This window comes from Zalophus californianus, chromosome 9 (genome assembly GCF_009762305.2).
Source record: "Zalophus californianus isolate mZalCal1 chromosome 9, mZalCal1.pri.v2, whole genome shotgun sequence".
Classification (NCBI taxonomy): domain Eukaryota; kingdom Metazoa; phylum Chordata; class Mammalia; order Carnivora; family Otariidae; genus Zalophus; species Zalophus californianus.
In genome coordinates this window covers 46,090,232-46,115,592 of record NC_045603.1, presented here as the reverse complement: position 1 = coordinate 46,115,592, position 25,361 = coordinate 46,090,232, and the positions used below count along the sequence as shown (strand labels likewise).

The 25,361-nt window shown below is 41.2% G+C and overlaps 1 protein-coding gene across 1 annotated transcript in view; it reads right to left on the bottom strand.

The window, feature by feature from the left end:
• PTPRR (protein tyrosine phosphatase receptor type R) overlaps window positions 1-25,361 on the bottom strand; it is a 241,109-nt gene that overhangs the window by 68,092 nt on the left and 147,656 nt on the right. The window contains 1 exon segment of the mRNA XM_027595377.2: window positions 19,858-20,120. Coding sequence (XP_027451178.1) covers window positions 19,858-20,120 — 263 coding nt within the window.

Genomic DNA, 25,361 nt, shown 5'->3' with positions numbered 1-25,361 from the left:
TCCCTCTGTGAGTGGCGCAACGGTGCCATCTAGGGGTGGAAGGGGGCACCACCAGCTCCTCTCCGAATGGGATGGGTTTAGGCAGGGTAGGCGAAACAAAATGATTTTATTTTAGAATGCTTCCATTTTTCCACCAACAAAATTGAATACAGTCTAATTATGGATATCTGTATTCATAAGAATATATCCATATACAAGGCTAAAGCAGAGGAATTACGGAGTGTCTTGGGCATCAGGGGTGGCAGGAAATAGGAAGAAGTGTGAGCTTTGCTAGCACACACACCTGGGCTCGACTCTGCAGCCTATAGACTCTGTGGCATTTCCTTGAATGTCTGTGTTTCAGTTTCCTCATCATTAAAGTTGTGATTATGAAAATCTCTCTTCCTGAGTTGGTTATGAGGAGGAAATAATATTATATAGCCACGATGCATCTTGTACAGTACCTGACACATAGCAGCTGCTCAACAAATGGTAAGTACTCACAGAGATGTATCAAGGCTATTCTAGTTCTTTGCTCTCCATACAGAGGAATAGTTATTCTGGGACTTTTTTTTTTTATTAGTACTAATACTAGACCTTAAGATGTTATCCTATACTTAAATACGCCCAATAAACGATCTTATTTCCTCCATTCCCTTACAACTGCCCTAACAACTTTTTCTGTCTGGGTTCAGATTAAAGCTCAGATGTGGTTCTTCACTGGACAGCGTTTGCTTATACAGAGGGCTGCTTTGTAGCATTGATGCTTTCTATTCTAGGTAGGCCAAGAGAGGTTTCGTTATTTAAAATGCGTGTGTTATATAAACATGACCATCCAGAAAAATGCACTAGCCATATGTCCCTGATAGAAATTGCATTGCAGACATTTACCCATTGTTATCTCTATTCCTTGGATGCCCTGCAAAAGCACTTACTTATGCATGCTACTGCCAAACATCCTAAAGCTTTCGGCTTCGTAGGTTAGAGACGATGCCAAAGAACCAGGGGAACAATTTTGGTTATAGTCAGAGTCAACATTGCCCCTGGTAACACTGCTGCCCAGGAATAGACACTCATTTCTCCTGGCTAGCATCTCACCAGGGGCACCCACTACTATTGTGAATAACAATTGGCAGCCACCCCCCCCCCACACACACACACACTTGGGTATATTCCTTGCCGCTGCAATGGGATCAGAGGTGGGAAGAAGAGCAGGCACACAGAGGATTTTTCCTGTCCAAAGAGATGGTCATGCAAATCAAACTGGGAACTAAAATGAGGGAGAAACTGGGAGAATATTAAATGCCTTTCCAATGCATTTCAGGTGGGCTGCCAGATTCTATGTGGGTTCACGACTAGATTTTTTAAAGGGCCTTGGCCAATGCCAAGTCTCCCTGACTGCTTAAAAATATTTATTTAGTGTCTTGGGCTTTTCTGCTACTTCGCTATTGGTAAAACCCAGATTATGGCTCCGCAAAATATTAGGATTTACAACGTTGCAAACTTTTTCTAGCATTCAATCTTTATTTTGCAGGCCTGGCCTCTAGTGGATCAACAGTCTCCCCCTGCTAATACAGCTAGGAAAGAAATCTTTGGGAGGGTGGCTGGATGATACCGTAATTGACAGAGTCAGCAAGAACAGCAAGCTCTCAATGAGCATGCTTACCGATTCTTTGGTGACTCTATGCCCTGAGTTGACCCTAATTTTAAATGTATTCAAATTTTGGTGTGGGAAATATGAAGAAAGAATAAACTGGCAGAGTTTGTTCTCAAAATAAAGGAGACATGGATGAATAAATGGTCAAACTCTTCTGCCCCTTGGGAAATTCATCCTGGTTATGGACTCACCATGGACGCTTCCTCTCCCACCCACCTCTTTCCTGATTTCTTACCACCACAACCCAGGGCACTTTTAGGTCTTGTGCCTAGGACTTCCAAATGCTGCGGGTGAATAAGAATGCTTTTCCTGTGTAAGAACACAAGACATTTTAGGAACAGGAAAAGCCTATCCGGTCCAACATACCTGCCCTTTTTAGGTTTATCTTAATCTCACCTTCCTGTATTGTTACCTTCCTTCGTCTTCCTATACAGAAAAACAAACAAACAAACAAAAAACCCAAGCCCCCCCAAAAAAAACGCTCCACCACATTTCTTGTACATTTCTCATGATCTCTACTATTGCTAGACCTGATAAAATCAGATAGTCCCACTGTCTTTAAAACTAATGACTTCTGAAAATAGTTCACAAGGCTAGTAGCCAGTTGGTCATTTTTCTTTTTACAGAGTCATAAACAGTGAGTTTGAAAGAAGAGGCTCCAAAGAAGCTTGGCTTCGAGGAATGGGGCGATCATCTGGCTTGATTTTACACTTAGATTTCAATTCTGAGTTATCTTATTTGTCATGTTCTGGGTACCAACATCCGCTCTCAGAGTGCTCAGTGATAAAGCGTATGTTTATGAGGAATCAGACTTTACTAGGAAGAAAACACGCAGGTGGCTAAAGATTAATCACAAACAGCAGAGACCTGTTAAAAAGCTTAACATTCTCTGAGCCTTTCCTTGTCCTCTGTCACACATTTCATATCTGGAATTTACAATAGGGTGAGGTAAGCCACTCACTACCATGAAAAAGGTGAACTGTTTATGTAACAGATGTCTCATTACTTCAGAAAATTCACATTTTCAGTTAAAACGTGTAAAGATGGGCCTTCCACGCAAAGCCTTATGAAGGACCCCTGGCAGCGTTTATAGCGAGTGTCTACAAGTTTCATGCCCTGGATTTTTACTTTTTAACTGTGCCCGTCAACAAATCACTGAGAAGACACCAAAACTGTCTGCCAGATGTCGAGCACTGATTAATTTGTCTTAAGTTCAGCCAAAAGGGAAGAAAGTATGATGGGTGGAGCATGAATAGCAAGCACAATCAACATCTGACCAACCAGGGTTTCCTGTCACCATGGGAACGAAATTGATTGGCACTGGTTTCCTGTGTACAAGTTAAAAACCAGTAGCAACTGCAGTAACAAGAATAAACTACAGATAAGAGGCTTGGAAATTAAATCAAGTCCTATCATCAAAAGTTCAGCTTGGAACCCTGAGCAGAAAAGTCCTGAGATAACTTTGAGGTCACTTTTTTCCCGTAAAATTATGTTATGTTTGCAGCATATTTACTTCTAATTTTGACGCTTTGGGCATGCAGTCTGAAATCATTAAAAAGGACATGGGAATTCAAACATGCTAGGACTTACATATTTTGCCCAAGACTCAGTATTTCCCCTCACTCAGGAGGTAACATTTTACTAACGCATTGGAGTGTATTTTCGTTTCAGTCTTTACGATTACAGTTTTCTGAGGGCAGAGGGAATCTTTTGTATAAGGACAGCCCCAGGGATATAAACAGATTAAATATTACAAATATAAGTTGTAACCTAAATTTTCTTCTTTTTTTTAAAGATTTTTAACTTATTTATTTGAGAGAGAGACACACACACAGAGAGAGAGAGAGAGAGAGAGAGAAAACATGAGCAGGGGGAGGAGCAGAGGGAGAAGCAAGCTCCCTGCTCACATGGGATCATGACCCGAGCCAAAGGCAGACGCTTAACCGACTGAGCCACCCAGGTGCTCCTGAACTTTCAAAATATAAAATTACAGAAGACAAAATGGAACCAAAGCATCAACATTTACCTTTTTTGTTTGTTTTTATGGTTTCTCTTAACCCCTCAGCTGCCGTTGCCTTCAGCACTAAATAGCAATTCTGTTAGTGGTGCGTGTTTGGCCCAATACAACTCTACTTGCTTTCAGTGTGGATTCTGAAAACTTATTTCTTGTTGCTTTATTCAGCCATTCACAAATACTTATGACGCACCTAGCTATGTGGAAGCCCATATGAACTGAAGATACTGACAAATTAAACAGCGTGGTAATTTGCCCTTTATTTTTTAGGAGTTCACAAAGACTCTGAAAAAAAAAACAAACCTACAGAGGGATCGTGGCAAGTTGCTGAGGAATAATGAAACACAGGAGAAAAATGTTTGCAAAATATACTATCTTTTTTACCACCAGCGTAGTGGTTAAGAGTGGATTATGGGGCCAAGACTGCCTGGGTTCACATTCAGGTTCTGCCCCTTAAGACTGTGCAATCTTGGGGCACTTGGGTGGCCCAGTTGGCTAAGCATCTGCCTTCTGCTCAGATCATGATCCTGGGGTCCTGGAATCGAGCCCTGCATCAGGCTCCCTGCTCAGGGGGGAGTCTGTCTCTCCCTCTCCCTTTGCTGCTCCCCCTGCTTATACCCTCTCTCTCTCTAATAAATAAATAAAATCTTGAAAAAAAAAAGACTGTGTAATCATAGGCAGGTGACTCAGCCTGAATGCACATCAGTTTTGTCATCTATAAGATAGGGACACAACTAGTATGCTTACGTCATTAGCTTGCTGTGAGGATTAATTGAGATATTAGATGTAAAACACTCAGGCCAGTGTTTGGCACCTGGTTTGTGCCATGTAACTCTGCAATGGCATTATTCCCATCATTACTGTTACCTCTGCTGTGGCGTCTCTCAAGACACCTTCAGTACAGCTGCTGCATGTACTATGGCTTCCTCTGCAGTTTTGGCTCGCGTGGTTATGAATTCCCCTGTTAACCACTGTTGCCACCCTGCCCCTGGCAGCTCCCGCTGTTCCCGCTCCTCTTAGAGCTTTGGTGGGTGCTTGTTCCTGTAGCCACTGTCATCACTGCATCACTGCATCAGTAATTACTACAAGTGAGGTGTATGCCGAGTGAGTACGTGTGTCTGTATAAGTCTTCACACAACGTTAGCGCGGGTTATCTCTGGGGTCAAACTGCCCATGACATAATCTCTGTTTTTTCTTTTGGCTTAAATATGCTTTCGAAGTTTCTGCAATAAGAACATGTTATTTGTATAGTTCACTGTATTGTTCATTATTTGTATAGTTCCCTGACAAAAATTTAGGGTCGCCTGGGTGGCTCAGTCGGTTAAGCGTCTGACTCTTGATTTCAGCTCAGGTCATGATCTCATGGGTCGTGAGTTCGAGCCCTGTGTTGGGCTCTGCGCTGGGCATAGAGCCTGCTTGAGAATCTCCCTCTTTCTCTGCCCCTCCCCTCCCTCTCTCTCCCTGTCTCTAAAAAAAAAAAAAAATTGACAAAAATTGATAGGGGCTGGAGAAACACTGAGGTTTCATGTTTACCAATGTTTAGTATTGCCTCATGGCCAATACTCCCTTACTGAGAAAGGAAGGGTATAGAAGGCACCCCTTCTCCATGCTCAGAAAGCAACTTATAGATCACCCTATTATAAAAAGAGCATGAAGACATAGGACCAGGAGCCGCCATTTATATGTCCTCTATGCACTAAGATCACATAAGGCATTCAGTTCCTGACTTATTTCATTGTTATTTTTATCTTGTGTCAAACCTTTCCTCATTTGTCTTTATGTTTAAGAAGAAATATTTTTGATAAGAGAAGAGATCTTTTGTAGATTTTAGCCAAGCTATTCCCAGGAGAATGCTCTTGGGTTGGCCCGTAGCTCAATTTTGAACAATTACCCTGACATTATCCTCAGAACAATTCCCACAAGTTCTACTGAGAATAAATAAAGCACAATGGAGTAAAATTATCCTCCAACCTAGGAAAGGCAGTTATATTTTAGTCAGGAAATCTAAGGCTTTTCAATGTACTATGTTCTTATGCTCTGTCACTAAAGAATTAAGAATGTGGGAAAAAAAATTCGGATCCCCCAGTTATTGATCTGGGGATTGAATATTGAAAAAAAATACACCATAGCCAACTTGGGTGAGTTCATATACACTGATAACTATCCTTGCAGAACAAATGGTTTTAACAGGGTGGAGAAAAAAAAGGGAAAGAATGGAAAAGCATTCTGAGTAGGTGATTGTTTTTAGAATAATGACAAAGCAACCTTTAATCTATTTACTGTTCCCCTTACCAACTGTCCTGACACTTTATTTTTTTTTATTATGTTCAGTTAGCCAGCATATAGTACATCCTAAGTTTTTGTTGTAGTGTTCAATGATTCATCCATTGCGTATATCACCCAGTGTTCATCCCAACGTGTGCCCTCCTTAATACCCATCACCCTGTTACCCCATCCCCCCCACCCACCCCTCTGCAACCCTCAGTTTGTTTCCTGGAGTCCAGGGTCTCTCATGGTTTGTCTCCCTCCCTGATTTCTTCCCATTCCATTCATCCTGACACTTTAAATGTCAAAGGATTAAATATCTGATTTTATGAGATAGAGGGGCCAAATGATGACTTCATTTCTAGACTATTTGTCAAGTTCTGGGATGAGTGAGCTCACACTTAGATCTCTCGCACAGCTCCTGTTAAAGGCAAACTCAACGATTTGTCTCTCTTTGCCAAGAGAGAGCCTTTCTTTTTTTTTAAATATATTTTTTAAAGATTTTATTTATTTATTTGAGAGAGAGAGAATGAGAGACAGAGAGCATGAGAGGGAAGAGGGTCCGAGGGAGAAGCAGACTCCCCGCTGAGCAGGGAGTCCGATGTGGGACTCGATCCCGGGACTCCAGGATCATGACCTGAGCCGAAGGCAGTCGCCCAACCAAGTGAGCCACCCAGGCGCCCAAGAGAGAGCCTTTCTAAGGCCCATCTAGGCCTACATGGGATGTTCATAGTCAAATAATATTGTTTCTTATGTAGCCTCACATCACAGAAGGGTCATGATGAGGCGATGTTTGCAACCTGTCTTTGTGGGAGACTGTCCAGAAGCCCCAAGCTAAAACCCAAGAAAGAATGATTCTTTCCCCTCCTCTCTCCTTCCCCTCTTCCTCCTCTTCGTTTTCCATCTGCATAATCTTTTTCCTTATACTTCAGTCAAATTAATTCAAGAAAATTTCATCAAAAAATCCAATTCAGTGCAACAAATATCTATCATGTACCAACTGCAAGCAAGACGTTTTAAGGGAAAAATCAGGTTTCAAATTTGGGTAGAAATGTAAGGGCCTAGAAATGTATGTTCAGTGGTTGACAGCTTAGGGTCTGGAGGCAGGCCCCCTATATTCCTTCCATGGCTCCCCATGGTCAGTTAGGTGACAATGAGTCAGTGACATAAGCTCTTGATTAACTTCTAAGCATAAATAATAGGTAACGCATCAGAGTTACTCTGTAAAGAATTATACAAGAAAAATCGATAAAAGAATTGCTAAAAGAAGTTATCAGACACTTTTGTTTTGTGATCAGGTGCTCCAAATGGTCAATGAAAAATGTATCTGAGAGTAAGCAATGGCTTTTCTAGGAATTATTTTTGTATTTATATTTGTGATAAACAGCCCTAGGAAACCCTAAAGATGTCTCAGATCCACTGAGGGGAATTATAGGTGGTGTAGCTACTTCACTGCATCAATACAGAGGAATTGCACTAGAAGAGTCTCATGAAAAATGCTTCCAAACAGGGCAATGGATGTGCTCTGCACACGACTGCTGAAGCATGAGGAAGACACGTGTACCAGAACAGAATGAGATCCGTATTCCCCCTCAGGCCTCTGATTCTATCTTGAGAGGTTTCTCCTGAGCAAGCCTATCTGAGGAAACAACTGTGGTCTTAAAACTCTCTTCAGGGACGCCTGGGTGGCTCAGTCGGTTAAGCAGCTGCCTTTGGCTCAGGTCACGATCCCAGGGTCCTGGGACTGAGTCCCAAATCAGGCTCCTTGCTCAGTGGGGAGTCTGCTTCTCTCTCTCCCTCTGACTCTGCCCCCTGCTCATGTGCACGCTCTCTCTCTCTCTCTCAAATAAATAAATAAAATTTTAAAAAAAGAAACTCTTTTCAAAATTGGGGGCTCCTGGTTAAGAAAGAAAAGAAAACCCTTCCTGCAAGGCCAATAGCAGAACAAGGGCGTGGAGACTTGTGCTCATTGAAGAGTCCGAGCAGGGCAGGCCCCACCAGCCCAGCTCTCCCCCGAGGCCTTGTGTGGACACAGGTGAAAACCACTGATTTAGATCGAAATGTGGAATAATCTAGAGCTGGCTACCAATCCAACTACAGTGCTTTGGCTGAATAACCCAGTGCTGACCAATGGTTCCCAGAGGATCTACCGTTCTTCGTCAACAAGTTGGTTAACGTTGTCTCAGTTCCTTCATTAGTAAAATGCGAAGGGGTCATCTTCCAGTGCCTGCATCTTGTGATCCTAATAATTTCAGTAATAAATCCATCCTCAGGAACCCTGTGTTCAGGAAGCAGGTAAGAGAGGTTGGACTAGCTGGTGGGGTTAAAAGTGAAAGGGACTTTTGACAGTCATTGGAAGAGTTTCCAGCTTTGCAACTGACAAGTGGTTCCAGTTTCAGGGGCTCTGCTTCCGGTAAGGCGAGTGCCCAATGCTTCCACATGAGAGGCTCTGCACCAGCTGCAGAGTTACAGGAACATCCCTGGGACATGGGCCAGGACCACTCACACTGTGGTTCTCAAATGCAAGTAATTTACATATAGAAATAGAAAAGATAGTAATTTAAGGATATTTGAACATCCATAGGCAGTTAAATATAAGACTATGTTAGATTATATGCATGAATTTAAGTATATGAATATATTTAAAATACATATGTGTATATCAGTATATATCTCTCTCATGTGTATAGATCTAGATCTATATATTTATATCAGTATCTATGTCCTCAACTCTTCCCTAGAGCTACTGAGGCTAAATTTTTGAGTTTTATCGAGAATATTTCCTATCTAGAAATTCTATCTAGATGGGGGGAAAAAGTTCTATCCAGAAATGTTTCTCTCTAGAAGAAAGTTTAGAAATGTTACAAAGTTTCCCTAGGGGAGTTGGATGGGAAATTAGGTTTAGGGGCCACTGCTGTTAAGTTTCCTCTCAACTCTAAAATGCTGCATGATTGACTTTTTAGGAAGCCCCTGGATCTAATATATTACCACCACCTGCTTCCAGACTCTCGCCATGCCCATCACGACCACTGCCACCAACATTGAGTGGGAATGAGGGAAGGGATTAAGTATTTATGAGGGTCTAATGTGCTCCAGGCACCTTGATAGGCGATAAGAGTACCAATGGTGTTAAGATATCCTTAACCCAGGGAGTCTACAATTTACTCTACTGAAGTACACAGTTTAGCATTCTGAAGAATAATAATGATTTAGAAAAAAAAAAGTGTGGGGTCATGTTTAAGCCATGTTTTACTGTTTTTTATGATTTTACTCATTATCGATATTTTCAGGATCTTGATATTCTAATGCGACTTGATTTTGTGCCTCTCCTCTCACCCCTAGGGGGATAAAAGTACTGAATGACATGTAACAAGTAAACATACTTCAGGGAGACTCTTATTAACAGCATGTTAAAGATTTCATGAGACACTGTCCCCACCTTAGATTTTACTGGTATCGCTGCAGAGGATGTAAAGCCACACTTGGGAATTTCTGTCACACACAGAGAGGCCTAGGTTTTCACTTTTAAGGCACACTGTTGTTTCAGTGCACCACCTACAGGGCATATCTAGTAGGATATATTTAAATTAGAAATTAGAAAACTTGGGGGAGTCACCACTTCTTAAATATTTAAGCATGTCCCTGAGCATGTCCCTCACTGCTCTCAAGGATTTCACATTTAATAGGGATTAATTATTCCAATAATACCTCTGTATATATGCTTCCAAAATCTCTATCAACCAAGCTCTTAGACTCAGTCTGCCCAAATAACAGAATACATGAGACCTTCCTCCCCCAATCTGGTATACGCATAATGCTTTATTGCTTACATTCTTTGATTCTCACCGATTGAACCGGAAGTACACTCACTCTACTTTGAACTGCTCTAATATCAAATCCCTTCCCGTACCCAGTTTTTGGCTAGAATAGGACCTGTTTCTATTAATTTGTTTTTTTTTTTCTATTAATTGCCACCTCCAATACATTTAACATTCCATGAACTATGAGGACAGAGTGGGCAATAAAATGCTTTTAAAGTCGACATAATACACAATAAAGGCTGGTTTAAAAAGAGAAAAAATACTCTGTTCCACAAAACAGTGATGGAAAATCAAGCCATCATTGTTACGGTCAAGATTATGAAGATCACCTCAATCAAGAAGGTGGATGGGATGACTTTCCCTCTGCAAAAGTTTCAGGAGTATTTTTTTTAAAAAGACTGAAATTTTAAAATGCAGTTAGGAAAGTAAAGACAAGAGTAAGGACAGTTACCCCATACAAAGCTCTACAGGATATTCTAAGATGAAGTCTTGCCTCACCTGGAAAAATCTGCCATCTTGTTATTTGAGATCTCTGTTTAGATTTCTAAACCATTATTTTATATATATGAGATCTTTCAGATACATGATTTTTCATGCCTGAGGGTCTTGATGCATTTCTATGCTGTAATAACAGGTTCAGGATAGAATCTCTTTAATTTTACAAGACTTATATATTAAGCTGAGCAGACTTCCAAACTCATTGGTCACATAAAGGGGCTGGAGAAATTAAGCACCCAGGAATGAAATGGCAAGTGAGAAGTTTTCCATGTGCTGGGATTTTCTAGAACTAAATGGACATTTCAGAACTGAAACAGATGAGTAAATCTAACTCTGATGAGTAAGGCTAACTTTGTATTATTCGGCCAATATTTAAGAACCCTTACTATATGTGTGGAACTAGGAAGCAAGGAAACAGATAAATGAGTTCCTAGGAGATTTGATTTGTGTGTGGGGGGTGTGTGTGGGGGGTGTGAAAGAGAGAGAGAGAGGAGATATTTGTGGAGTCTGGGAAGGGGAGGAGAGGTGATGTAGAGGTAGTTTATTCACAGAGGTCTTGTTTTTTCTATGGATGGGATGGGGAAAGGGAATTTAAGGAGAGCAGAGCAAATTTGGAAAAACTGCCTGGGGCAATGAGAAAGAGCTAACTGAGAAAAGCAACATCTTTCTGAGCAGTGTTGAGCACCCATTGGAGACCTCACATGGCTAAGGATACACATTTGAGGTAGTTCTTTCAGGCTGTGGTAGGTCTTTGCCATACTTTTAATGTATTCACTGTCATAGCACCTAATCATTCCTACAATCATTATTGATTAAAGTGGATTTAAAATTCTTACTTGTTTCTATCAAAAGAAGAATATTCTTCTGAAGGGGGATTTAGTCGCAAAATACTACTGTAGAAGTCAAGAGGCAATGGCAAATAAAACATAACAAGAATAAAACTAATCATTCAGGAAACTATATTGAGAGCAGGGCAAGAAGGGTTGTTATAGGCTCTCCTTAGTGGTGCAGGGTGATATCGAGGACATGCAAAGAAAGCAGCTCAGACTCTTCCCTCATGGTGGTTAACGAGGCCAGGCGACCCTCCAGCACCAGAGACTCACATCTGTAGGCCAACGCGGAGATGACAGGGATCATCTGTTTTGCTTTGTATTTGAAGTAATTTTTTCCATAAAATTAAGCTCATTTTAAGGACTTGTTCCTTTGTTTCATATCGAAATTTAACAAATATTCATAGCATAGGTAGTATGTGTCAGGCATGGTGCTAGAGACCCCACCATGCGGGGAAATCAGCATCAAGAGAGAAAAGGAGGGGACTGAGGGGTGGGTCAGGCAGGATGGCTGGGCCTGGGAAAAGGGGGAGTTATCGAGGCTCACAATCAAACCTCTGATTTAGAATAAAAATTGGCTCCTGAGTAAAAGGATTTATATATTATAATCCACATTTGACAATATTAATTTCCTTTGACCCACTGTCTTTAAAATTACTTGTGGATTGAATGAGAAATGAAAATGATTGGATGGTAAGCATTGTTAGAAAGCACATCATTTTCAAATGGAAGTGTTCATACCAATTTGTTATTTCTCGTTACAGCTCTTGCATCACTACACCGAGACCTTTTTCTAAAGTATCTGCCAAACAAGATTATGCCTCACCTGGCAGAGAGGACATTACAAGTCGTTATGGATTTTTTTTTTTTTTTTAAACAGAAACAAGAATGAGCTTCCTTTTCCCTAGATGACACTGGCTAATAATGGCCTCAACATGCAGTTCTCCACTAGAGGGTACTATTTGCACGTACTACGATAGGCTTCATCCAGGCCGGCTTCAGAAAGTGTGGGAGAACAGAGCCCTCCCACCTTGTTTAAATTACATCCAGATAATCAGGAGGCATTACTGAATGGAAATGACATTTTAACGTTTGTGATACACGTCCAGGTTAAAAAAAAAAAAACAAAGAAACAAAAAAACCCAAATCCATCAGTTGAAAAATAATTTTGCTAAAGTCACCTGCTGTGGGTAATCTGTGATTTTTCAGTGTTTTGCTATAGAGGTCATGTTATCAATAGCTGGCGAAATCTGATGAGAACAGAGTAGAGCATCACTTCGTAGGAAAACAATGTTCGAGAAGTCCAGAAAATGCACAGAGCAGAACTGTGAGCTGTAGCTTTATGACACATTTCAAAGAACTCCAAAGGCAACCGTCTGCCTGCAAGGTAAAAAAACAATCCCCTGACACAGTAACGAAAATTCAGAGCTGGTCTCTCTCAAAATAGGAGACAAGACGTACTCTGGGAATCGTCTGTGCCTGCCCTGATTAAAACGCTTCTACAAAAAAGGCCATTTCACCTAATTCTGTCAACCTGTACATCTAGACCTGGAACATGGTCCCCTAGCAAAGACTTGTAATCTCATTTGAAAAAGCCCCGCATTTAGGACTCTCCATAGGAAAACTCTAATTTGATCACGGGTAGGGGAATTAGTAAGCCTCAAAACATTATACCGCAACAACCTCTTCTTTAGGGGCAGGACAAGGGAGAACTCTATAGAGATGCTAACATTATGCAGCTAGGGGAAATAAGCCTAATTTACTCCAAAATAGGTCAGAGCCTCCGGAATGGCTCTAAGAGTTCCCAGAAAAGAATTGGGCTTTGCCCCCCATCAGGGCAGTGGAAACGGAGATCACCTAGTAAAGCTGGAAGCCAGTGTCCAGGATCAGATCTGCAAGTTAACGGGTGTTGAAAGATGGGTGGGGATGGCATGCTGAGAAACCTTTTCTGCTTGAATCTCAGGATGCAGGAGCCTGGGTCATGCGTGGTCTGGTGGAAGACACAGAGAGGGGGACCCAGTGGGACTTAAACTCCTTGTGATTCCACCGGGGGCCACCCAGGGCTCAAACACTTCGGTCTGCTTGGAGAGAAGCTAGGTCTTTGTTCACCAACAAGTGGTGGCCAATTTTTACCTTTTATAGACAGAACTCACTCTACTACTTTTATTTATTTATTCTAAAGATTTATTTATTTGAGAGAGAGAGAGAGAGAGGGCATGCGCACGTGCACACACACAGGTGTGTGCAGGGCTGGGGAAGGGACAGAGGGAGGAGTCTTAAGCAGATTCCCTGCTGTGTGCTGACCTGACCTGGGGCTCGACCTCACCATCCTGAGATCAGGACCCTGAGCTGAAACCAAGAGTCCAATGCTTAACTGACTGCATCACCCAGGCGCCCCAGAACTCTACTACTTTTAATTCCTTCAAAGCAGATCTTGGCTTCTGCTCTTTCCACCCTGGGTTGTATCCCCTGTCATTTCTCTCATTCACCATGATCACCTTTTGTCTCATGACTTGCCATTAATTTTTGAGGAGATTTCAAAACTTCTGCCTCCATTTTCTAAATCCTGGTGTGTGTTTGTTTAAATAAGGAATGCTTTAAAGTTTTTTTTCCTAACCCTTCAGAATCCCAACACACCTCCATAAAAATGCAACCATTGCCTATCCTACAAATAAAGATGAAAGAGTTCAATGTTCACTGTAAGCAAAGGGCTTGTGCATATTTCCAAGGCCTCCCCAGCTCTGGACATCCCCATAACAGTACTTTATAAGGGTATGATAATCAAAAATAAGGGAAGCTTAAAATTCTGTCAACTGTATCAGTTAGGAGGAGGTAGAACATAGTGGTTATATGAAGATTTATGTTGGATATCCACCCGGCGTCTGGGAACAACCAGATGGAGGAAAGGCTGAGACTGGCAGTGAGCGAGACAGGGAGTGAGACGGTGCTCCACTTGTGTGTTTTAAATGTACCTCACGACATGGAATTTTACTTGTTTGGGATCCGAAAAACACGCTGAAAGCCAAGCATGAAATTTGCTAAGAGGAATAACGGTGTGACACTCCATAATATACCTACTTAGACATTGATTTGTAATCTATTTTTTACTGATTTTCCATAGAATATAGGAATGCACTCCCCATGCCTCCCCCCTACCCCCCAACTCCAGTATAGTACTTGTTAGGAGTACAGGCTCTGGAGCCAAATTTCTTGGGCTGAAATTCTATTTGTCACTCTCACAAGCCCAGTAACTTACTATTATGTTATTTGGGCAGTAACTTAAACTCTCTGAGCGTCCACTCCTCACCATAAGGAGGGAATAATAAGTCCCTTATGAGGATTAAATGAGATCGTGCATGTAAAGGGTCAGTAAACGTTATTGAGTTGTTGTTTTGATTGATGTTACTTGGAATTAAATTCGGATTAACTTCTAAATGGTTGCTTGTTATGTGTTATGCTACGATTCCCATATTGTCAGGCTGAAAAAATGAGTCGTGGGTGATAGACAGTGTTCGGTGGTGTTGGGTCATAGGTTCCCTCAGAACGACGGGTGTTTATTAGAAGGAGGCTACCTGGTTTGTGTATCACAGGAAAGATCAAGGAAACCCGGAGTGTAAACCTAGCTCTGCTGTAACTAGTGTCGTCACCTTTGGCCAGTGTAGTAAAGTGGTTGGTGCCCCACCCAGATCGCCTTCGCCAGCCTGCCGCCCTGCCCCTCTCCCCGCCCCCATGCTGCGAGTGTTGGATGTGAATGGCACACAGGCGCCGCTTCTCTGGAGAATCACCCTTGGCTGATGGGAGTGGCCCAGGCCAGAGGTGCCTACAAAGTTATGCTTCTGCCGTCCCCGGGATGGCCTGCAGTCAATGGTTGGCTGACATGGGGGTACAGATGCCCATCCTGTTTGCCTCGAGGTGCAACAACTGTTCCGTGAGGTACCACTCAAGTTTCAGGGCTCCCTGTGTGAACAGGCTGCGATCAGCTGTCAGCTGAAACCACCTCTTTGCTCGGCTTCTTTTCCCCTGTTCTGCATCCCCTACTTCCCTTTAGGCTTCTCCTGAGAGCATCCTCTCAATAAATCACTTGGACAAGACTCCTTGTCCCAGGCTAGGCTTTTCTCCCCAAGACCTAAAAGAGAAGATTCTGGGTCTCCGTTTCCCTAGACAGAAAGTGAGGGAGTTGGCTCCGTTTTCACTGATGGGTCTATTTCATGAATACAGATTATAATTTCCAGAATATTTTTGTATACTTTGTACCCTGATATTCAGCTGTGTCTATTCTATACGCTTTCCTTTTCTTGTATTTCCCAAAGAGAGATTAGTTGAGAAGCAGTTAGGTATCTTCTAAGTCAAAATTTCTGAGCACTGAAATGTTTCTCCACCAGGGAGAGCAGGGGACAGAAGTCGGAACATTCCACCTTGCCTGGAGGAAATTATAGTAAACAAAACTTTTTGTTTAGGTGTAGAATACTCAACATTTTCTTGGTCAGGCTCATGTTTTCATTGCTTCCTCTATAGCAGACATCTTTTTAGCTTTGATAGAAATCTCCCAGGCTCAGCCTTTAAAAAAACCTTTAAAATCACACATCTGGGTGTTACATCATCATTGCACAGTATTTATGGACCAAAATAAACCCTATTAAGGTACAGTTTAAGAGAAGTTAGAGAATGTTTATTCATCGGGTATTGACAACCCTTGGAGGCCTGTGGAGGCTTCAGCTGCAATAAAAAAAAAACCCTCCATTATGCCGTATTTCTCTTGGCCCGTTAACTGATCACAGCGATGGACATTTCCTTAACTGCCCTTGCTCACTTTCATTCCTAATGAAAAATCAAATGAGGAAATAATGTGAATTTCCCTGTCTGCCTATTAATTTCCTTTCCATAAAATTGGCTGTCGCACAGTAGCCTAAAGGGGAAATGTGCAGGAATTCACATTTACAAGTTCTCTGTTTTCCCAACAGAAGAAAACGTATCCTTCTAGGGTCTGAATGTGATCTTTGGTTTACTGGACATTTGGAACCTGGCTTGTACACAGTTTCCTTGAGAGTGACAAGCAGGGACTCTGAGGAAGACAGGGATGTGGCAAGAGAAAAGAACAGGAGCTAGCGATGGCTCCTGCTGTGCCAGCCACGGGACGGGCATTGTTTAGCTTAACTGTCACAAGAGCTGCGCAAGGCACCTGCCGCTCTCCTCATCAAAGGTGAACAAACAAGTTCCAAGTTTTACACGCAATAGGTGTGGGGCAGGCCTCTGGATGTACCTCTTCAATTCATGGACTCCCCGTGGGAAATGAATTCATTTGTTAGGTGAGAGTAGATTTAATCGGATAATTACATTAAATGGTCAAGTTCATAAACATAGATTCATAAATAGGATGAGAAAAACTGTAAGTCAATTGACAGTTTAAAAAATATTTATGAAAAAAATAAAATAAAATAAATATTTATGATGTTAAATGGCAGGCTCAACTTTATCAATTCAGTTAAAAAAAAAAAATTCAACTCTCCCAGGTTCAAAAATGTAACTGACCTGTTAGTATAGGCTCATGGAATGGGATCATAGAACAAAATACAAAGAATACTAGATTTCCTTTTCCTTCTCGCAGACAAAATGCCATTTTCTATTGATTGTTAATTTTATTATGTCCTTTGAAAAAAGGCAGTACAGATATTATCAAACCTATTTTGTACATTGTGAAAACTACGCAACAAAGGACTTAATTAACATGTTGAACCACTTACTCAGTGAATGTCAGACGTAACATTAGCACAGAGACTCAGCTCTGTAGTTTATCATAGGCCATTTGTTCTTATGGAAGGCTCTTTGGAAATACACGAGCTCTCCAGATGCAAATGCACATTAATTAATTAACTCCATAATTTTGTAGTGTTTACAGTGTACCAGGGTCACAGGAACCATGGGATACACAAGAGTATCTTGAGCTTGCACCCATCCTTAACGGTCTTCCAAGCTGGTCAAGGGATAGGACAAACTACTTGAAAACCAGTTTTAGTCCCTTTCTGAGTTATGCTCTAATGAAAATCACTGTTAGGGGAGTGGTACATGTGAGAATTCAGAGGTGTGAAGACTCCACGTGGTTATGGATAGGTGTCACAGCCAATGGTAGGAGGTAAGTTTGGGCTGGGATTTGGAGACTAGAGATAGATGGAGAAGAAGAAGGAGTAGAAGGAGAGAGAATAGGGACCAGGTGAACAAAGATGCAGATGTGGACAGGAACCCAGCACCCTGGAGAACAGAGTGGATGGAATGGAAGGTTTATTTTTGGGGGTAGTGGCAAACACATTTGGAAAGAAGGACCAGGGACCAATGGCATAGGACCTCCGAGGCCCAGCGAGGTGGTCTGTGCTTAAGCCTGCAGGCACAGGGAAGCTTTTGAGGACTTCTACACAGCAGAGTCATCTAATGCGGATAGTGTTATAGCAAGATGAATCTGAAGAGTATACATTCGGAATGGAAGAAGAGGACTAGATCAGGCAGGAAGATGAAATAATACATGTGAAATATGTAACGCAAGCTAGTCCTGATACCATTCTTACAATCTTTGCATTAGCAAAGAGGGCACAGTTGAAAAAAGAGAAGGAAAACTGATGGAGTAAGTTATCAGGATTGACAGGGCATGACCAGGAGCCTTTGTGGACAGAGTAGCTTTCTCTTTCTCTGAGGTGGGAAGGAAGTGGGAGGTGATAGGTGGGGATCCAGGGAAGTTTATAGACCAGATGTCAGGGAAGCTCTCTGACACTGATTACACACTTGGCTTTGCTAGAGTTCCCCATGTGGACCATAAAGATGAGTCGGACACCGTCTCGGTACTCTCCCTTCTCAAACATTCACTCTATTTAAATGAAGAAAGAGATACTTAACCTTATGCTTTTGAAATTCAAACATGCCCAGCAGCGGCCTACAAAAGGCAAAATTCTGGCAGTAGGCATTCCTTAGGGGATTTAACTGCTGGCCTTGCTTAGAATTGGTGGTGCATGATGGTAATAAAAGTTAGTCTGACTTCTAGGTAGGTTTATTATCATGTTTAAATCATCTATAGAAAATGACCACCTTATTGCTTTCATCTGAGCAGATCTCTTCGATCACCCCGCCCTTGGTACATCACCAATGCCCAGACACCTGCTTTAAGGTTTTCTTTGAGGCAAACATCAATGTATAAAACTAATTTGGGTGACAAAAGACAAAGAGCCTGAAGGAAGCAAAGAAGTCAAGTTTACCCCTTCATATCACAGATGAGGAAAGTGAGGCCCAGATAGGTGCATGACTCACATGAAGCCACTGAATTCAGCAATGGTGGAGCTGGGTCTGGCATCCAGTTCTCTCGATTCCTGATTGGCCTCAGGGAGAAAGTTCCATCTCATCTACAGCCCAAGACAGCAATCTAGTGGTGCCCAACTAAGAAAATGGTACCTGGAGACCCACATGGATCCATCCGGAAACCAACTAGTATTTTGGGGGATGAGGAAGATTTGATTGCTCTCCATTCTTCTTCTGTTATGGAGTCAGATGTTCTCCCTTTACAGGACTTTGGAGATCACTGCAACAATACCTTTCTTTTTACTTCATTCACTGTTTTTTAGTAATACTTAACAAAAAAATTTGAATCACCACCTTGTCTTCTGAAGTTCTTATATTTTCTGAAGGGATGTGACGTGTGTGTGTGTGTGTGTGTGTTATAGGAAATATAATAAAAATTTAGAGATGTGATCTAAAAACCTAAGGCAACAAAAAGGACAGTGACAGAAAATGAAGATATAGGAAAGTAAGAGGAGAATGAACCAGGGAGTGTACCTTGAAAGCCTCTCACTTTCCCCACTACCCTGACATGCAATATTAGATATAATATCAATTATATTTTAAATATAAACAGGAAGCTTCTTATTTTAAGAAATTCTATGGGGAAGATTTACTTAATATTTTGAGGAAGTAAAGAATTAGCCCCTCATTTATATACCTTGCATATCCTGGTTTTCATATGTTGATTTTGCTTTATTTATTTTTATTTTTTTTAAAAAGATTTATTTACTTCTTTTAGAGAGTGAGAGCATGAGTTGGGGGAGTGGCAGGGGGAGAGAGAGAGAATCCTCAAGCAGACTCCCCGCTGAGCATGGACCACGACACAGGGCTTGATCCCAGGACCCCAAGATCGTGACCTGAGCTGAAATCAAGAGTCAGATGCTCAACTGACTGAGCCACCCAGGCGCCCCATGTTGGCTTTGCTTTAAATGAGAATGTCAGCATAAGTACATCGCAAAGGCAGGTAAGGCAACAGAAACAATGTCATGGATCTTGAGATATTTACTGTTCATTTGCTCAAAGGAAGCAGAGGGAAAACTTTATAAAAAAAATTATCTGTGACATTGAGCGTTTCTACCTTACTCCAAACAATGTGGACTTTGTCAGGAAATACCCTAAGTTTATTTCTAGTCCTTCTGCCTACCAGAGTTTTGACGACAATTAAAGAAGAGAGTATTACATCCGCAGCCCTCAAAATGTACCCAATAAGTGATTACAGAAGCTGTCCTGGAGTTGAAGATGACTGTGGCTTGGGTCTCCACTAGCTAAAGAGAATCTGATGTAACTAAAAGATTTTTGTAACACAGCTAGATTCTTTGGGGGGACAAGAAAGACTACACCTCCTGGTGTCCCTTTGGTGGTGAGCAATTTTATCCAAGATGCCAATCATCTCTGCTTCTATCATTTTTAATTGGTGAATATTCTTTAAAAAAAAAAAAAAAAGCAACCTGTAGCGGGATACAGAAAAGCTCTTACCTCTCCTGAAGTCCTATGGGCTTCATTTTGAAAGGAGAAGCACAGACAGAGGTGGTAGCTTTGATCTCAGGAGTGTACCGGCCTTGCGGGTCCACAACCACATTCAGCACCTCTGGGGCTTGCTCGGGCTGGACCATGCTGTTGACCACCTTTGCCTCAGACTGTGCTGGTTGTAATGCAATGGGCGATAGGTGGATCTCCTGGTTTTTCTCTTTATCTTGTCGCAAGGAAAGCTGAAATTTTTCTTTTAATCTGTAAAGAATCTATAGAAGGAGATATACAGGCTTGTTTTTTCACACTGAACAACAAAATATGATCTCCTCCACCCCAACCCAGAAGACAAACTAAAATGGAGGTTTAATGATAATATACCCAAGCAAAGCCTTCTAGAATGATTTCTCAGTTGTGTGGTACTGAGATTTTTCTCAAAAAGGATATAGTTGGTATTTCTAGTTATTAAATAAATATGTCCATGAATCTAGTCCTCAAATATATATTCAAAAGAAAATTGGCTAATTTTATAAAAGTGCCAGATGTCAGTTTGATTCACATGCAAGTTTTTACTAAAAATGACTGAAAGGGAAGGCTGATCGAAGGAATAGCCATGAAATAAGGGCTTATGACATTTATAGAAATAGACCTCTGCATCCAGTACAACATGTGAGAAGAAAATCTTATAAAATATTAGTGAAAAGGGGCGCCTGGGTGGCTCAGTCTTTAAGTGTCTGCCTTCGGCTCAGGTCATGATCCCGGGGTCCTGGGATCGAGCCCCGCGTTGGGCTCCCTGCTCCGCGGGAAGCCTGCTTCTCCCTCTCCCACTCCCCCTGCTTGTGTACCCTCTCTCGCTGTCTCTCTCTGTCAAAAAATAAATACAATCTTAAAAAAAATTAGTGAAAAAATAGTTATGCTATATATCGTAATTTCTTTTTTATTTTATTATTTTTTTAAGATTGTATTTATTTATTTGACAGAGAGAGACACAGCAACAGAAGGAACACAAGCAAGGGGAGTGGGAGGGGGGAAGCAGACTTCCCGCTGAGCAGGGAGCCTGATGCGGGACTCGATCCCAGGACCCTGGGATCATGACCTGAGCCGAAGGCAGACGCTTAAGGACTGAGCCACCCAGGTGCCCCTATAAATCGTAATTTCTTGTGTTGGTAAATATCCCCACTAGTCATGTAGTAACTTGAATATCTGGTAACTTCTTCAAAAAATTAAATTTAGGGCACCTATCCAAGGATAATTTGGATAACCAGAATTTTATTTTTTAACCTCTTTCCCCTTTTAAATTGTTTTTAAAGATTATTTATTTATTTATTTGAGAGCGAGACTGGGAGGGGTAGAGGAGCAGACTCCCTGCTGAGCAGGGAGCCCAATGCAGGGCTCCATCACAGGACCCCAAGATCATGACCTGAGCTGAAGGCAGACGCTTAACCGACTGAGCCACCCAGGCACCCCTCTCCTTTTTAAATTTTTAATGCATGTAGGAAAATGCAAACACACCACTTTCTCCATTCTCAGACCCCTTTCTGGAATGGCTAGTTCAATTCAGAAACGGTAGGATTGTCATTTTTAAACATTTAAAGGTATCAGACTGACTTTGCTGGGACACTCTGTGGACCAAATTGTCAGAGAAAAGTCACTGTAAACAATAAACCAGACTAAAGGAGAGAGAAGTGAGTCTTCAGAACTATTTTCGGTGCCCACCTAATGTCACGTATCGTGAGAGGTCCAGAGTATTCTGTTCTGGACAAAATAAACTGCACCCTTGTTCTTATGAAATTAGGGATATGGAGTGAAAAAAGTTCTCAGTTAGGGATGGCTGAGTGGCTCAGTTGGTTAAGCATCTGCCTTCAGCTCAGGTCATGATCTCAGGGTCCTGGGATCGAGCCCCTCACTGGGCTCCCTGCTCCGTGGGAAGCCTGCTCCTCCCTCTACCTGCTGCTTCCCCTGCTTGTGCTCTCTCTCTCTTTGACAAATAAATAAATAAGATCTTTTTTAAAAAAAGTTCTCAGTTAAAAAGTATGTCCTTTGAAAGAAGAATAAATGTGAGGAGAAAACAGAGCAGTTTTTGTGACTGAGAAAAAAATGCATATTGCAAAAAATGCATGAATTCCACACCTTGATAAACTGAAGTTCGTGTGAATGAAACCAACAGGAAGAATGTTTCAAATGCATAAGGTCTCAGGAAATATGATACCTGTGTACATTTCCTGAAAAAAATTTACTCCAAGTACAAGAAAGATGACTCAAAATTAAGAACTGAAGAACTAGAAATTGTGATAGAAAAGGGAGCTTTGGAATTATGTAAAAATAGGGCAACGATGAAATTTAATTATGTCTCAGATCCAACATCTCAGGTTATAGTAAGAAGAGAGAAGTTTGGGCAGAGAGGTAAGAAATAGGAATGACTGTACATTAAGTGACTTTTAAATTAGGGATACGGAGGGAATCGGAGTTTGAATGGTCACTAAAGGTCTTTCTGACCTAATTATACACTTATAAAATTGCTGTTTAGCTGAATAATATGGCTTGCCCAAAGCCAGCAGCCAGCCGGGTCAGACCCAGGCCCTAAGGCAGTTCTGACTCGCAGACCCATGCACTTCCCACCACCTTACGTTACCTCTGGTGTTCTCTTCGCCGTGCCATAATTCTTAAAGATGGACTCTGAAAGAGTCTGCGGCAGATGTGGTTCTCACCACTGAGGTTTAACACCACCAAATTGATTCTTTGTGGATTGAAAGCTCTCTTTAAGGAAAAGGACTATGCACATAGGGAGTATAACTAGAAATGGATCTTATGAATTGAACTGACAGGAGATGAAAAGGAATCCTTATTGTCTTTTATCTGTTCACTTCCTCATAAACCGGAAACTTTTATACTGGTGGTGTTCATTGACAAAAGTAAGGTAAAGCTAAATCTTAAATTCTTGAAAGCGATGGGTGCTAAATATTCCTGTGAGAAATATTACTGCATAAGAAAAACAAAAGATGTCTAATACTAAGTGACAAATCTTCTTACTCTAATTAGACTTGTACAACCTATAGGATAGAAAATATTGAAGATAAATATCCTTACCCAGTGCATCATGCCCTAAGGATTGGGAGGTTTTTAATTTACTGCTTCTCTTCAGTTTCTATAACCCTCAAAAGGCACTTGGTCACCACTCTGCACAAACAAAACCCACCTTAGAACAGTACCAATCAGATAACACACATCTGCTAAGTTAAATATGTAATTACTAAAAGATGAGGCAACAGAATTTAAGGTGGGATAGCTTTTTATTATTTTTAAATTTTTAGCTTTTTTCATTTTTTAATTTATTACTATTTTAAAAAATATTTGTTTATTTAAGTAATCTCTACACCCAACGTGGGGCTTGAACTCACAACCCCGAGATCAAGAGTCACATGCTCCTCCAACTGAGCCAGCCAGGCACCCCTAGCTTTTTATTTTTTAATTGCAAGCCAGTCATTTTCCTGAATGAGAAGAGAAACAAATACATCTGTACCTTTACAAAAATATCTTTAATAAAAGATACTGCATATATTATATATTCTAAGTTCTTCACATCTAAATATAATATGTACATCAGAGCATGTGCTTGCCTGTTTACATTTGGGTTTTGGAGAAGCAGATTTCAAAAATGAAAATGAGAAAGCCAAGGAAATATCAGCCTTCTCGATAGCTCTTGACAGGTCACTTTTATGGTTTTATTGGTGTAGAACAAGCTCTAGTCCAAAGTCCTTCTTTACTTTAAGAGCTTATGTTCTTGTTGATGAAGGACCTTTGTCACACATTTTACAGTCAACTGTTTACTTCATCTCTGGTGATAGGTCAACTTTTTAATCTACATAGTATGTGTACAAATTGATTTACATCTTTAATTAGGGAAAAGCAGAACCGGGAGAATATATAATGCTTATAAGACACTTTGAAAAATCCTCAAGAGAGAGATTGGGCTGTCTGGCAAAATGTGGAAAGAATTGAGGACATTGAGACCAGGCAATGGGGCCGTCATCATGGAATTAAGCTGTGAGGGAGTAGTTCTCAACCAGCTGGGCATTAGCCCTTTGGGGGCAATTTGGCAACGTCCAGAGCTGTGTTTGGTTGTCATACTGGGGTGTGTGGTGAGGCGCTGTTGGCATCTAGTGGGCAGAGGCTAGAGATGCTGCTAGATACCCTACAGTGCCCAGGACAGACCCTCTTCCCCCAGTAGAATCACCCAGTCCTAAATGTCAATAGTACCACTGTTGAGAAACTGGGATAAGGGCTCTTAAAAATCATCTGGTATAATCTCCTTATTTCACATTTAGACTCAGAACACTTGAATGACTTCCGGAAGGCTAGAAATAAAGTCTAGAATCCAACTTTCTTGACTTAATGCCTGTGATCATTCGACTCTACTGTTTCTTCTAAATCCCCACATCTTTCTTCTCTACGCCTTTCCCAAAGCCTCTGGAAAAATGTGTCAGAGATTCTTCTCTGTGCAGATCAAGGCCTGGAATATAGCATATGCATATTTCTCTCTGTGAACGCACTTTGTTGCAAAGTTCAACCTAAAAGCTTATTATAGAATGGTAAATCAGTAGCTTTGGTTTTACCTTGTTTGAATCTCAGGATGCATAAAGTCATTTGGTCATTTGGAAAAGGAAAACAGGAATATTGAACAAGAGAGGAACTGTAAAAGTCAAACTATACCAAGAGATAAAAAATAATAGCAGGAAGAAGAGAGCCAGAGGAACACAGAAATGGGAGGAAAGCTACCAAAAAATCCTATAAAGCTCTTTTGCTGCTTATAATTTTCATTTAAAAAAATCTCATAAGTGTACACGTTAAACTTCCACAATGCTATAATGGCAGGTATATTTCAATAAAAAAATAATCCCTTAAGTAAGTAACACAAAACATCTGTTTGAGTTAAAATATGTTCCAATTTTAAAATGTTGCCATCAACTAACAGCCCATTGTATTTTCTTTACAGTATTTTACAGTTAGTTCTGAAAGAGTTCATTCATTCATTTCTTTAGTTGAGTAGACATGAGTCAATTGCTACTACATTCCAGAAGCAACATTGCAGGTGCAAAGACAGCACACAACTCTAACTTCTGAGAATTCACAGGCTTCCAGAAGAGACAGATGTGGGAAAACTACACCCAGTAAAAGATAATATAGGCATTTTCATCATCATCCCCTTTGTGGCCCGAAGCAGATGTTCACAAGACAGAGTGTGAGGACTTAAAGAAATCACAGTTTGACTCCTTTATACATGGAATCATGGTAAGGAGCCCAGACTTTTAATCCAGACAGATTTGGGTTTGAATTCCAACACCTCTTCTCTCACTCCCCCTGACATAGGATGTTCTGACATAGGATTTCCTGCCTCAGGATTTCCTTCCTACCAAGACCATGACTAGAAAAACTCTTTGCATGGCATATGGATGGATGGCTCTTCTACGGGTCCAACATGCCAGAACTTTTGTTGACCCAAAGAGCTGTTTTCA